At 56.2% G+C, this 14,076-nt stretch overlaps 1 protein-coding gene across 1 annotated transcript in view; it reads right to left on the bottom strand.

The window, feature by feature from the left end:
- Positions 1-45: 45 nt before the first annotated feature.
- Positions 46-14,076, bottom strand: part of ITPR3 (inositol 1,4,5-trisphosphate receptor type 3) — a 64,764-nt gene continuing 50,733 nt past the window's right edge. The window contains exons 34-57 of the mRNA XM_023538499.1: positions 14,055-14,076; positions 13,372-13,520; positions 13,069-13,177; positions 12,847-12,937; positions 12,576-12,745; positions 11,206-11,380; positions 10,828-11,012; positions 10,426-10,626; positions 10,135-10,245; positions 9,574-9,669; positions 9,336-9,437; positions 9,162-9,248; positions 8,477-8,587; positions 8,187-8,379; positions 7,839-7,964; positions 7,235-7,407; positions 6,408-6,572; positions 5,541-5,733; positions 5,023-5,127; positions 4,802-4,929; positions 3,810-3,975; positions 2,982-3,142; positions 1,575-1,736; positions 46-923 (exon numbers count right to left, since the gene is read on the bottom strand). Coding sequence (XP_023394267.1) covers positions 855-923; positions 1,575-1,736; positions 2,982-3,142; positions 3,810-3,975; positions 4,802-4,929; positions 5,023-5,127; positions 5,541-5,733; positions 6,408-6,572; positions 7,235-7,407; positions 7,839-7,964; positions 8,187-8,379; positions 8,477-8,587; positions 9,162-9,248; positions 9,336-9,437; positions 9,574-9,669; positions 10,135-10,245; positions 10,426-10,626; positions 10,828-11,012; positions 11,206-11,380; positions 12,576-12,745; positions 12,847-12,937; positions 13,069-13,177; positions 13,372-13,520; positions 14,055-14,076 — 3,250 coding nt within the window. The 3' untranslated portion in view covers positions 46-854. The remainder of the gene's footprint in view (positions 924-1,574; positions 1,737-2,981; positions 3,143-3,809; positions 3,976-4,801; positions 4,930-5,022; positions 5,128-5,540; positions 5,734-6,407; positions 6,573-7,234; positions 7,408-7,838; positions 7,965-8,186; positions 8,380-8,476; positions 8,588-9,161; positions 9,249-9,335; positions 9,438-9,573; positions 9,670-10,134; positions 10,246-10,425; positions 10,627-10,827; positions 11,013-11,205; positions 11,381-12,575; positions 12,746-12,846; positions 12,938-13,068; positions 13,178-13,371; positions 13,521-14,054) is intronic.

Genomic DNA, 14,076 nt, shown 5'->3' with positions numbered 1-14,076 from the left:
TGTACCACACTGGTACACTGGGGGTATAGGAAACACACCTCTTTCTAATGGACTATATTTCTATTAATTTATTTAAGGCAATTAACATATTAGTTCTCAGGCCAAAAGACTTGTAAAACATTACACCAAAAGGAGAAAAAAAACAAGCAGTCAAAAACCATCCACTCTAACATACCCCAGCCCTGTCACCAGGTCTGTGACTCTTCTCCAGGAGGCCCAGGAAGAGACAGGTCCCATGAGCAAAGGTCTCCATCCTTGTTCCACCTGGGACACACATTTACACTGTCTACAGCAGATCCAAGGCACGGTGGGAGCTGTGTGGCCATGGGCAGGGCTGGGCAGGGCTGGGCAGGGCTGAGCACAGCCTGTGAATAAGTTAAGTAACAAAGCCCTAGAATCACTAGCAACAGCATTACTGCACCTCCCCCAGAGGTAGGCAGCAACTAAAATGTAGTGCTTGGAAGAAAGAGGCGGCCCCACTCATCACCCACGAGGAGTAGTACAAAGGAATGTCAGTTACTGCTTTAAGGGACAAGTGCCAAGCAGTAGTCCTTTAAGAGGACTTACTTTGCTCTAAGGCATTAAGGTAAATTGAGTCCCACTGAGTATCTGAGTCTTAGGGCAGGACTGTCAGCTCTGAAGCTATCCTCTCCATTCTGGTCAGATCTTGGGTACGCTTGGGGAGTGCCTGGCAGATTAGGAGCTGAAGACTGGGTAGGCACCTAGCCTTTGAGAGGCTGGTAGGCTGGCTGGGCCACCTGACCGGAGAAAAGGGGCAATGTTCCCAGTTACAGCTAGCTCTCTAGTGATAAACATCCCGTCTGGGCCTTTGATGGGGCTTTCCATGGCTCTCCTCAGCGACTCATGCAGTTCTGGACATCCACAAAGCCCAGGCGTTGCCTGCGTTTCCGCTGCTCTGTCATCTAGAGTTAAACAGATGCGAACAGGTCAGGCCACCCGGGACCATCTCTCCACAAGAACTGCAGAGGGGCTGGCACCCACCCTCCCACCATGGACCCAGCTGCCGTTTAGCACTGGCAGTAGGCCGAGGCCCTCAGGGTGCAGTGAGTATGTCAGCCCCAAACCTTCATCCTTAATTAGCATGTCACAAACCCCTAATTTGGTGCAGCTGGGAAACCACCCTACCTAAAAGGGGCTGCCTAACCTCATTGTCGCTGCCAGAGGAAAGGAAGATGCTCTAGGCAAAAGAGCATCTTGAGAAGCAGAAGGATGCTTTGACCTCTTACTATCACCAATGAACCCTTTGGAGGGACTTCCTAGCAACTGCTAAAAAGGGTGGGGCTCACACCTGCACCAAAGTTCCTCTTGGCCATGTCTTTCAGGAGCTCAGGAATGGGGGCTGCAACCCCTAGTCTAGCTTTCCACAGAAGGGAGGATGTGTTTGGGACCTGTCTTCTACCCCAGACCCAAGAACAAGGACCAGGAAGAAATGTGGGACAGGAAGGCCCCAGCACCTACTCCCTCCTCCCCCATGGCAGGCTAGGCTGTGACAGTCTGAGGCTGCCCAGTATGGAACCCCAAGGGTGGTGCTAGGATAGGGCTGGGGTGCACACCTGCTCCTTGAGCTCGTTGAGCTGGGCAGTGAGGTAGGACACCAGCTTCATGGTGGAGTTAAGCTTGTCCTGAAGAATCCGGATCTCATTCTGCTCCCCCTCCCCTTCGTTGCTCACTAGCGACATGGCCCTCATCCGGGGGAACCAGTCCAGGTTCTTGTTCTGAAAAAGATCACCAATACAGTGAGCAAGCTTGGGCCCGGCCTAGGAAGGCCTCGTTTTGAAAAGCAGTAATGCAGAGGGAGCCTGCTGCCACGCCCTCGACAAAAGTACTCCCCAGGGATGTGTCATGGGACAGTCTGAATTGACCAGGGTCCTCCCCGGGGCCAGAGTGAGCTGGCAGTGAACACTCTTCAGGCATTAAGGCTATGGCACTGTGACAGGCTGACTTCCGTTAGACTGCCTCAAGTCTTTCACTGCTATCAACACCATCTGTTTACTCTCACAACACTCCTCGAGAGGTGGAGGGAAGGCCTCTGCACCCAGACCCTGAATCTCCTTCCTTCCTTCCTTCCTTCCTTCCTTTCTCCCCACCCCACCCTGACATGCACACCCCACGCCACACACCCCAGGAAAATGCAAGTCAGACAAATGGCATGCTGAGGGAGAGGGAGGCCTGCTGAGGACACTGGCATCTGACATGTGAGAGGGAAAGCCATGTTTCTCAGGACAGAGGAGGAGCGGGAGAGGGGCACCAAGCACTTTTCCAGTTCCTTGTGGCAAATTGAATTCTCAGACCAACTGATAAACCTATACTCAAAGAGCAGTTCAAATTACAGACTTAAAAAACAAATAGAACTTTTTTGCGCACTAAATAGGTCTTTTCTTTCAGCCTGCAATTTATCTGCTGTGTAGCAATTTGAAGATGCACTACATCTGATGGAACTGATGGCCTTCCTTTACCCAAAACACCACAAGACCATTTTTTACTCACTAACTTCATTCCCTGTGTTACAACAGAACTTGGACATATTAAATTTGATTCCGCCACAGCCTGATAAAGTTTTTCCAGGCTCCCTCTCGGCCTGGGACCATACAGGCTTTGGGAAGCTGCCCTTTCTCTCACTGAGCTTACAAAGGCTCTCTCAAAATGGTCCACAGAGCAGCAGCCATGGCAAGGTCTGCCTGCTTCCGTGCCACCTCAGCATTAGGCACCCAGGGCCCAGGGGTACCACACCTGTCCTTGGGGTCTGATGGGTTTGCCAAGGGCTTTCTCGTGACAACAGAGCTGCAGGACCCTCTGCAGCTCAGGCAGCTAGCCGAGCTCCCATGTTGCTGAGGGCTGGCTCCAGCTGCTCCTCTGCTCCCACGTTGGCCTTTCAACAAGTGTCCACAGCTGTCCCGCCCCACCCCCAGGCCTCCCTGATCAGTGCAGGCAGACACAGCCACCCCTTCCAGGGCCCACACCTTGATCATCTGGGCAACGTAGCTCTCGGGCCCCGTGTAGTCCGTCTTGTTTTTCACGCGGACCAGCACAATGAAGTACAGGTAGTTCCACATGTTGTGCTCAAACTTGATGTGCTCCTCAAATGACACCGTCTTGTTGTCAAACTTGTCCCTCTCCAGACCTGAGGATGAAGAGGGTGAGGATAAAACCATCTGCCTCCATGAGCCACTGTGAGGCCACCTGCTGCTGCACACACCACCTCTTGATGCAATAGGGACATCTGTTCTTAGGCTAAAAGGTCTGATGAACATAGGCGACAGCCCACTCTGGGCTATTTAGGTCACTTCTATTTAAAGCCATGGAGATTCCGCCCTGCCACAGCTGCAGCCCTCCACAATGGCAGTTGAGGACTATGGGAGCAAATGCCAGAATTCCTCTAACCCAAGGAAAAGGTTAAGAGATTTGTCCTATAGGTGACACCCGTTCCTTAGCCTGTGGTGGCTGATGAAGGGACCAGCACTTCATACCAGGGATGGGAAAAGCCCAGAGGCTCAAGGCCACTGACAGGACTTCTGTTTCCTCTGTAAATTGAAAGGGTTTAAAAGAATGGTTTCTGAGGCCCTTTCCCCTCTTCCTCTATTACTCTGAATTCAGGCAGGGTCCTATTGTCCCCATTTCTGGGATGAGCAAACAGCCATCAAGCCATCAGTCCCAGAGCAGGGTTTACCTGTGGCTGCAGGAATCTGGGGAAGGGCCAAACTGAGGCTGCCACTGGCCCAAATGATGTCCCAGCCCACAGGCTGCCCTGGCCCTGCCATAGCCTCTGTGGGGCAGGAACCTGGCCTCACCACAGATGAAGCATGTGGTCTTGAGAATCTCTTCCTTCTTCTGCTTCTCACTGCGCAGGTCAGCAAAGGTGTCGATGATCACCCCAAAGATGAGGTTCAGCACAATGATAATGACAATGAAAAAGAACAGGAGGTCGTAGACCACACGAGCTGGGAATAGAGACTCCTGCAGGGCAAGGCAGGGAGGCTGGGCTCAGCAGTGCCGGGTCCATCTGGCAGACAGGGCTCAGGCAGGGTCAGGGCTATAACAGAGGGGCCCAGTGCACAGCTAAACGAAATGAGGGTCTCTGGCTCCCTGGGCCCTAAAGATGGCAGAGTGGACCCATGGAATGAGAATCACACCCCCAAGTATAGATTTGGAACGGAGGACTCAGAAAGGATGCCAGCCGAGGCTTGTGCCTGCCCCTAACTTCTGGTTAGGGGAAGAGCCAGAGCTGAACTCCTCTGCCCCGCCCTCAGGATGCCTGGCCTCACATATTCTAGAAACCCTCTGTCTGGCCAGGGAGGTGGCTTCTCACCCCCCATGGGACTGGTGACAGACTGCTGTTCTGGGAATGCTGGGCTGCCAGAGCCAAATCCTGAGGCCTCTTTATGAAGCTGACTCAGCTCCCCACCCTGCCTGCCCTGCTGTGGACTGGGGCTCTGCCTCTAAGATGAAGCCAGTGTGCCCCGGGGATCTGCCCACCAGCTGACTCATGCCTTCCCAGCCTGGGCAAAGTTCCATTGCCAAGGTCTTTCCTTGGAGCATCCATAGTGAGCTGGTGGGGGTGACTGAGCAGACTGGGGTGGGGATGGCTCATCAACAACATAACTGCACTCTGACCAGGTAGAAAAGCAGGAAAATGGGGATACAGATGAAGAGCTTTTAACACGGAAGATTGAAGGGGCCAAGCTGCTCTACCTGGCCATGACCCGAGGGCAGGCCCCTCACAGCTGCTGACCCGGCCAGGGCTTGGGCCATGTGGATCTGGGAGTGGGGCAGGGGTGCTCACGTCTTTGGAGGGCTTGCGGAGAATGTCGCCCACACCGCCACCGTTGCGCAGCCCATGGTTCATGACAGTGACGATGCACATCAGCAGGGTATCACAGGCCCGCTCCGTGTTGTCCAGCTCCTCATCCTCTGTAAGCGGAGTGTGTCCTCGTTCACACCCAGGCCCGGCCACCTGCCTCCGACCCCCACCCCACCCAGACTCCCGAGACACATTGCCCTCACCTTCCAAGACTTGAGGCACTGAGACCCCCGAGACACAGTCTATGCTCTCCCTACTGCATGTGTCCATGAACGTGGCAGCTCCATGTGGCATCCCCAGAGGGCTGGCTGGAGGGGACATGGATGAGGTCACAAGGTGGCCCAAATGCCTGGCCTTATCATCCCCCTGGTTCTTCCCCCAGCATCACATCCTCTAGCTCTCCACTCTGGCTAGAAATAAAGGGTCTTCATGCTTATCCCCACTGGGCTGTACGCTAAGGGCAGGGGAGGGATTCTGTACCCCCTAAGCCTGGCACATGGGCAGATTCTGCAAATGCCGAGTCTAACGTGAATGACAGGGTCTGCAATCAAGTGGCTCCTTAGGGAGCTGGAGACTCAAGGCTCTCCCATCCCCTCAGCTGGTCCCAGGGAACAGGGAGGCGGTTGTGTGAGAACCTAGGACGAGAAACTGAAGCAGGGGACCGGGGGGAAAAGCACTCCTAGGGCCTCATCCCACACCTCCCCGGGAGTGGGGCCCGGACCTCTAGAGTGGTTGCCAGGCAGTGGGTCAACCTCGAGGATGAAGTCATCCTTGAGGAAGAGGAAGCCGACGATGGAGAAGAGGTAGACGAGGATGAGGGCCAACAGGGCAGTCAGCAGGATGGAGCGGCCATTGCGGGTCACGCTCTTAATGACGTTGAACAGTGTCTCCTCACGGTAGATGAGGTCAAAGAGCTGCAGGGCAGGGATTGGGCCTTGAGGGGCTGGGAACGCTGCTGGAAACAAGGGCTGCCCAGCTACCAGTGGTTTCCCACAGCCTCCTCCAGTAGGGTCTGAGCTTAGGCAGGCATAGCCAGGTCAGCGGGCCTGGAGGGAAGGCTTCTCAAAGGAACCTGGAGTTCTAAGGCCAAAGAAAGGGAGAGGCCCAGGGGTAGGTAGATACACAGAGGGAGAGCGACAGCAAACTCTTATAGTGTACTTGCTACATGCCAGGACACACTCTGTGTGAATTTTGTGCATTAGCTCATTTCGTCCTCACAATCATTTTAGGAGGTAGGCGCTGTTAATTATCCCTGTTTCACAGATGGGGAAACTGAGGCACAGGGTACTGAAGAAACTTGTCCTAAGTCACACAGCTAGTAGTGACCAAGCTACGATGGACTGATTCCAGAGTCCAGGCTTAAACCAGCACCATACAGGGAAGATGGATCAGACAGGGGCCAGGAGTGGCATTCAGAGCCTTAAAGGCTAGGATGGGTTGAATCAGAGGAGGAATCTGGAAATCCATTCTGTCCACCCAAGCAGCAAGAAGACTAGACAGAGATTGGTGCTGTAGAACCGCAAGCAACTTGTGGGAAGCCCCAACTGCCCCGCACCCCTGCCCAGCTTGGTCCCCAACCAGGTCTCACCAGGATGCTATAGAAGAGCTCATGGGCAAAGAGGCCCAGGACACTAGTCAGGATGTAGCCCACGTGGTAGAGGAACTCCACGTCCATGACCATGGCCTTGTAGCCCCGGATAAAGGTGCCACGGTTACCCACGAAGCTCACCACGAACACAATCTTGTTGGTCAGCTGTAGGCAAGTGCAGGGCATGGGGATCAGGGACCCACTGCTATCCTACCCACCCGGTACCCTGCCCAGAGGCCAGGCCTTCTGTGGAGTAGATCTGAGCTGCTCCTGCTCAGCCTGGCAGACAAATTAATGAAAATGCTTCCAGAAATGCATCTGGGCTCCTGGGACTAGAATAGAGAAGTCCCTTAGGTCCCACATTTTCTGGAAGAAAGTGAGATGCAAGTAAAGGAGGATGGGTCAGAGAAGACCACCCTTAGCCTTGACAGTAACTAAGGAAAAGGTACTACCCTTACTCAAGGCACTTTATTTCCATCCGTCAGGAAATTGTCATAATATATAAATCTCTGCTGTCCTCAGTGGGAACAATGCGTCTAACACTGTGTGCAGAGCAGCCCTGAAGCTGGGGCTCCAAAGCGACTCCTGGCTGGCTGACTGGCTCTCTGAGTGCCAGCTGCCCCAGGTTGTGCAGGGAGATGGATAAGGCACAGAGGGGTCCCCACTGCAGGTCCATAACAAGCTTGGGATTCCAACCCAGGGACAAGAGGGGAGGGCAGAACAGTAGCTGCTGGGAGCCAGCAGGCCAGCTTCAGGTCTAACCGTGGCAAGCATGGGAGTGGCCCGGGGCTGGGGGCGGGGGGTGGGGTGCTGCCCGGGGCACTCACATTAAGGGCACCCAGGATATTGAGTGTGGGCCCAATGCCCAGGTAGTAGATGGAGCGCAGGATGAGTGCCACGATGAGGGGGCGGATGCTGTAGCGCTTGGTGAACAGGGCCGCGATGGAGAAGCAAATGAGGATCCAGAAGAGCAGCGAGATGAGCGGGGAGTCCAGTGCTCCTGGGGCCGGGGAGCAGGGCTGAGCATGGCTCGCTCAAATCCACCACTCAACAGACCCCAAAAAACCACCCCTTCCTGGAAGCCTTCCCTGTTAAGTTCCTGGTCACCTAGTGTTAGGGACCCCCTTACACCTGCATCTCTGGGCCTAAGGCAGGAGACCATCTCCAGCTGCTGCCCCATATCTGGTCTCTGGTCTGTGTGTGTGCACATGCGAGCACTGTCTCTAGAGGTCAAGGAGCCTGTCTGTCCCACTGGACCACACCTGTGTCTCCCCATGATGGGATGTGGAGCCCAGAGGGCAATGCAGTGGCTGCTTCTCCCCACTCCACATCTGGTCCCCTCAGAGCCAGGCTGGCCCGACGGTTCTGTCCAAACCTGGGAAAGGGGCCCATGGGCTCCGAGGTCCCTGCCTGCTGGCCCCCTGTCCTGACCTGTGGACGCGCCCTCCACGTAGGGGTAGAAGAAGGCAATGATGATGTTAATAAACACCGCCAGGTTGAAGGAGATGCTGCCCCACAGAGTCATGCGGCGAGAGAACCAGTAGATCAGTGGCATGCCTACAGGGGGAGGGTGGTAGTGGGATGGCGTAAGGAGGCGTCCTGATTAATACCGTTTGCCCACTCCACGTGGGCCCACTGCCTGCACAAGCTCCAGGATTGGAGCTTCCCTAGGGGTGAGGGCGGGCCACCCACCAGCAGGCAAGGGAGGCATCAGGGGGCATCAGGGGAGCAAGCAGCTCCAGGCCCTGCCCTTCCCTCCCATCCCGATGGGGTCCTCACTGCGAAGCTTGCGCTGCCACTCCATCTCGTTGTGCAGGAAGGAGGACTGGTCGAAGAAGTCGCTCACTTTGCTGCCCTGCTCGTCCTGCTCCGTGGTGGTGAAGAGCCGGTGCTTGGTCTCCTCCGTCAGGAACTGGCAGATGCCGGGCACTGGGAACACAATCTGCTCCATGCTGCGATCCTGCCGCACGATCTGGGTGCACACAGGCATGTGGTCACACCTGGGCTGAGGTCACCAAAGGCTGAGCTCAGGGTTCCCTTCCTATGCCTCTATTGCCTTTGGGCCCTACCTCAATCTGGGAAGTGTGGTTCTCATAGTAGGCCAGGGGGTCTTCCTCCTCCTCCTGCACAGGTGGTGAGGACTTGAGCATCTGCGACAGCTGCTTGTTGTTGAGGCTGAGCTAGGGGTGAGGAGGACGCTGAGGTCAGCCCCAGCAGCCTCCACAGAAAAGCCTGAACCCAGCTCTGAACTACACCCCAGTGAGTGATACCCCCCACAGCCAGAACAGACCCAGTCCAGTCCAACTAGGACCCAGTCCCAAAGGGGTAGGAGAGAATGAGAGACCCACACCCAGACAATCCTATAGGATAGTCAGCATCCTCCGAAGTCCTGGCCAGGTGTGCCCTAGGTCCTGCTCCAGGCTTCCAGACCCATGCAGAACCACCCTAGCCTTGTTCCTATTTCTAAGTCCCACTGTCACCCCTGGATACCAGTCGTCCCAAGCCCTGCTCCCTCAATTCTAGCTCTGCTCTCTGATCCTGGCTCTTTATTCAGATCCATCCTACATCCCCGGCCTCATTCCTAATTCCAGCTTCATCCTCAGGTCTCAGCTCTGCCATCATCCCAACCCTCGGGTCATAGTCCCACCTCAATTCCCAGCTTCACCCCCAGATAACTGCCCACTCACTCCCCTGCCCAGCCACGCCCTTAGACCCAAGCCCCGGCCCCATGCCCAGCCCTATCCCAGCCCCCACCATGGAAGAGATGCCCTCAGCCTCCTCCTCTTGGATGCGCTTCACAGGTTTCAGCAGGTGCTGCAGCTGTTTGTTGTGCCTGGAGAGCTGACCAAGAAGGCAGTGCTCTGTCACTGAGCGTAGTTGCTGGGGCACATGGTTGCTAGGGATGGGGCCAATGGGTAGGGCTGCTACCTGCAGTGCCAGGATGTAGATATTGTGGCCCACTTCACGTGGGCTCACTTCTGAGTTCTCACGCTCCTCCTCCTGCAGGTAGGCCTTCTTGATGACATCCACCTAGAGGGGCAGTGACTGTTTGAATGCCCTCTTCTTGGGGAATAGGGCAGGCTGGGACCTAATCCCCATGCCCACACACTCCACCAGTGGCACCTTTCCACCTGCCACCAGCCCAGCCTCACCAGCCCAGCCTCACCAGCTCCTGGGGCCGCAGGCTGATGAGGATGCGCTCAGCGTTCTCACTGTCATGCCGACTCTCCATAAGAGCCAGGAGCAGCTTGGAGGCATTGTCCTGGAGAGAAGGGGGAGACAGGCCACAGTCTGAGGGCCCCACCACGTGCCCCACAACCTCCTCTGCTGAGCAATCCATAACAGCCTCTCCCAGGCCCCTATTCCCCAGGGCTTACTGAGAAGTGTCCTGCATATCTAGGCTACCCACAAGCCACCTTCACCCTGTACCCCGCCTTGTGGCAGGCACACTCAACCCCCCAAACAGCAGGCATATAAACAAGTGACCCTGGGATAAACTAAGAATATGTTTACTTCTAAAGTAAGTGCACATCCAGCATGTTTGCTCACATGTTCACATACATATAAACATGCACATAACACACACATGCAACCTGTATACACAGCCACCCACTTACACACGTGGTACCTGCATTGCATGCTAAGACACACTCGACACATGTCACATATGTGCACATACATCACACGCACACCCATGCACCCTTACATGGGCTGCCACAGGCCCCACCTTGAGTTGCAGCACCAGATCCATACGATATTTGCACAGGGGACTGATGTCATTGAGAATCAGCGCAGTGATGATGTCTATGCCGTTGGACTCATGCGTCACGATGCACGTCTAGCAGGAGCGGTGGAGTGGGGAGGGGTACAGAGACGAGCGGCCCAGGCCTCTCAGAATTATGGCGGCTCCAGAAGCCTCAATCTCTCCCCTGCCCAGGGTGCTCCATCCTCCCTACTCCATCCTCCCACCCGTCTATACTGCCACTGACCGTGCTGCTCATACCCCATGACAGTTCACCTGGTTCTCATGGCAGGGGCCCTGGCAGTATTCAGTGAGGGTCTCCAGGGTCTGGATGACAAGACCCACATTGTCCTCATTGATATAGAGCCCCAGCAGCCCCAGGCCTCCCGTGGTACTGCCGCACATGATGTCCAAGAACTGCAGCGTCTCGCACACCAGGTTGTAGTTGGTCTTGTTGTTCTGACAGCGCAGGAAGTTCTGCAGAGCAGAGGGTGGGCGTGGCACAGTTCCAGCAGGCGGGGAAAGGCCTGCCGGGGAACCATGATCCTGCGTGCTGCAGGGGTGGGGGATCACCAGCCACAGAGCAGAGGATGACAGTGCATGGCTGGATGGCAGGGGTGGGGTCCACGTGCTGGCTGGATGGCAGGGAAAGGGGCGGGTGTGTGGCAAAATGCTCACCTGCAGGTCCCGATTGTGGTTCTCACACAGCAGCTGCAGAAAGCGCAGGATGGGCTGCATGATGAGCACAGACATGCCCATCTCGTTGCTCTGCACACGCTCGCCCACCTCATGCGCCCGGCGCAGGCTGGGACTCAGCGAATAGAGGGATGAGGAGCCAGGCATTGAGAAGGAGGCCACTCGGCCTGCAGGACAAGGCCTGGTGAGGCTGGGGCTACTGAAGTAGCCAGACCCTCATCCTCACTCTGTTCCCACACTGAGCCCCCTCCCACACATTCTAAGCCCTTATCCCTGCCCTGTGATACTCTCACCTTGTACCCTCCGACCCCACCCAGCATTCCCACCCTGTTCCCCTGTGTCCCTGGCCCCAATCCTGACTTTTGGCAGTGGGGTCTGCTGGCTCCCGGTCCTCACGGGGCTGACTGCCCAGGTCGCTCATGTTGACAGCCACTGTGGACTTGGTCTCCTGCTGGGCCCGCTTCATGCGGTCATGCAGCACCTTGAAGAAGCGCTCTGACTTCTTGTCACTAGTCATCAGATTATAGAAGGATTTCTGGGGGTGGACAGTGAGATGGGAGGTAGCAGCACTTGGCAAGGCCCCAGGAGCCTCCATCTTGTGCTACAGGGACAAGGATCAGGCACAGACGGGCCCCCAGACACACCCAAACCAGACTGAGGCTGGAGGACCCAGAGACTCCTCTGTGCCCTGTGACTAAGGCAAGGGTGGGGGGCGGTGAGGGAGAAAGGGCCTGTAATTGCTGTAACTATGATGCTGAAGGCTAGCACCAGCCTCCTGACCACCTTCTGCATCTGCCTTACCCTTCATCTGTTCCCACACAGCAGCCAGGGGGTCCCACTGACATTTGAGTCATGTTCCTCCTCCACTCGAAACCCTGCAGTGGCCCTGTCTCGCCCAGAGGAAAAGCCATTCCTCACAGTGCCCACCAGGCCACATGATGGCCTGCCACCTCTCTGACCCCAAGCTATACCACTCACGACTCCTCCAGCCCCTTCCAGCCACATCAGCCACTGCTTATTCACAGCCTTTGTACCAGCAGCCTGCTCTGCCCAGTGTGCACTGCCCATTGTGCACATGCTCACTTCCAGGGCCTTCCCTGAACACTCCATTTAAGATATCCCTGTGGTGGCACTTCCTAAGCCCCTTGCCTGAATGATCACTGTCCGTCATGCTCTCCATGTTACATAGGGATTACAGTTACTGACTGTTGTCCCCACTAGAATATAAGTGCCAAGAGAATATGGATTTTGTCTCTTTTGTTCACGCTGAATACTCAGCACCTAGAACACTACCAGGTACACAAAATGCACTTGATGCAGACAGACAGACAGAAAAGGATAAAGCAATCATAGAAGGCTTTCTGGAGGAGGTAGGCCTCTAATTGGGCAACAAAGGCTGAGGAGGATGTGGAAAAGGAGGAAGGAGGCCTGAGCAGAGTCTGAGAGGCAAGAATGGTGGACGTAATGGCAGGCAAGATGGTAGGGAGACAGGCTGAGGCCTGGCTGGATCAGAGAGGGGTGTCTGTGGATAGAAAAGTAGCCACGTGACACAGGGAAGATATGGGAGTTAGAGCCTCCCACGGTAGCAGAATTGTGCTGGCTGCCAGCACCCAACCTGGCAGCCAAGCCCCCATGGCCTTGAAGACTTGGCACACTGTCTCCTTCCTGAATAGGAGGCACCCACCCAAAGGAGGTGAGCCCCTGGCACTCCATAGCCACCCACTCCGCACCTGGATCTCAGTATTGCCACCGTCGAGCAGGCGGATGGCCAGGCCAATGCTCTCCTGGAAGATCTTCTCGTTCTTGGTGCTGGTGATGAGGTCACACACCAGCTTGGTGGCCCCCTCCTTGTCCAGACGGCACTGGGTGGCTGCGATTGCTGACCAGTCTTGGTCCAGGCCTGGAATAGAGGAACTCGCTTGAGAGGGAACTAGTGGGTTGGGGGAGGGAGGGCCCAGGGCTTGGGCAAATGGGCTACCCAGAGGGGGAGGCGGTACTGACCAGTGCCCATGGGGTCCGGAAGGTCCCCCCGAGAGCTGGACTTGCGGTTCTGGAGGTAGTTCTGCAGTAGCATCTTGCGCAGCTGGTTGCCCTGGAGGGAAAAGGAGCAAGGCCCCACATTAGCACATTTCACCATTTAACCACTGGCCCAACAATCCTAGTCCTGAGCCCCTGGAGCTCCAGGCCAGGCCCACCTGCTGTCCAGCCTGCCTGGGCACTCACCCGGTCCCCATACTTGGTCTTCTTGAGTAGCATCTGCTGCAGGGTCCGCAGCACCTTGACACACAGTTTCTCCTCTGACTCCATGAGGTCCTTGGTGTGCTGGATCAGCCTGGCCGGTGGGGAAGGAGGACATGTCAGAGCAGCCTCCGCTGCCTCCCTCCAGCCACTGCCCCTGCCCCACCCCTGGCAGGAACACCCCGTAGCCCTCTGACCTCTGGACCATCTAGTCCCTGCTGGGCCCTTCCCTGTAGCAGGCTGCTGCTACCCTGCCACCTCTCCACCCCCACCCCGCATCCTACTCACTTGGACAGGAAGCCCCCACTCTCACATCGCTGGTAAGCCTCACTGCCCTCCAAGAAGAGCAGCTCCGGCCAGTGCAGGACGTCCACCAGCACAGACAGCTCAGCCTGCACCAGGGGCTTCAGGCGCTCCTCCAGGGCTGTGATGATGTCCTGGGGTAGGCAAGACAGGGTCACCGCCGGGCGGCGTACAGGCCACCCAGGCCCAAGAGATGACTGAGGCTTGACTGCCATTCCCAATGCCCCAACAACAAACAGCCCTACAGATTGCCCCACACCTGTCTGAGGGGTCCTGGGCCCACAGAGCTGCCCTGAACAAAGCATGACATCCGTCTGTTCAGGCAAATCACTTGCCCTTTCGGGACCTCTGTCTCCTGCCATGTGGGGATAACAGGCTACCACACCCCCTGTACAGGCCAAGACAGTGGACAGAAATGCGTTGCATAAACAGAAAGGTGCTCTCAGGACTGAGGGGTATTCTGATCCTCTTTATGAACACCAACCCCACTAGAAGACACCTGGGTTCTCCTCGCTTTCCTGGAATGATGCCCCTTAGTCCCCTGCCCCGGACCAGCACTTAGCAGCCCCTAAGGAGGGAACGAGCTGACCAGCCCCTTCCTGGGAAGGGATGCTCCTCAAAAACACACCCTTCCAAAGCCACTACCATGACGGATGCCTCACACCCACCTGCAGCTTCTCAATGATGTTC

The sequence above is a fragment of the Pteropus vampyrus genome, unplaced genomic scaffold (genome assembly GCF_000151845.1).
Source record: "Pteropus vampyrus isolate Shadow unplaced genomic scaffold, Pvam_2.0 Scaffold225, whole genome shotgun sequence".
NCBI lineage: Eukaryota > Metazoa > Chordata > Mammalia > Chiroptera > Pteropodidae > Pteropus > Pteropus vampyrus.
The sequence above is the reverse complement of the archived record's forward strand: the minus strand, read 5'-3'. Positions and strand labels throughout refer to the sequence as shown.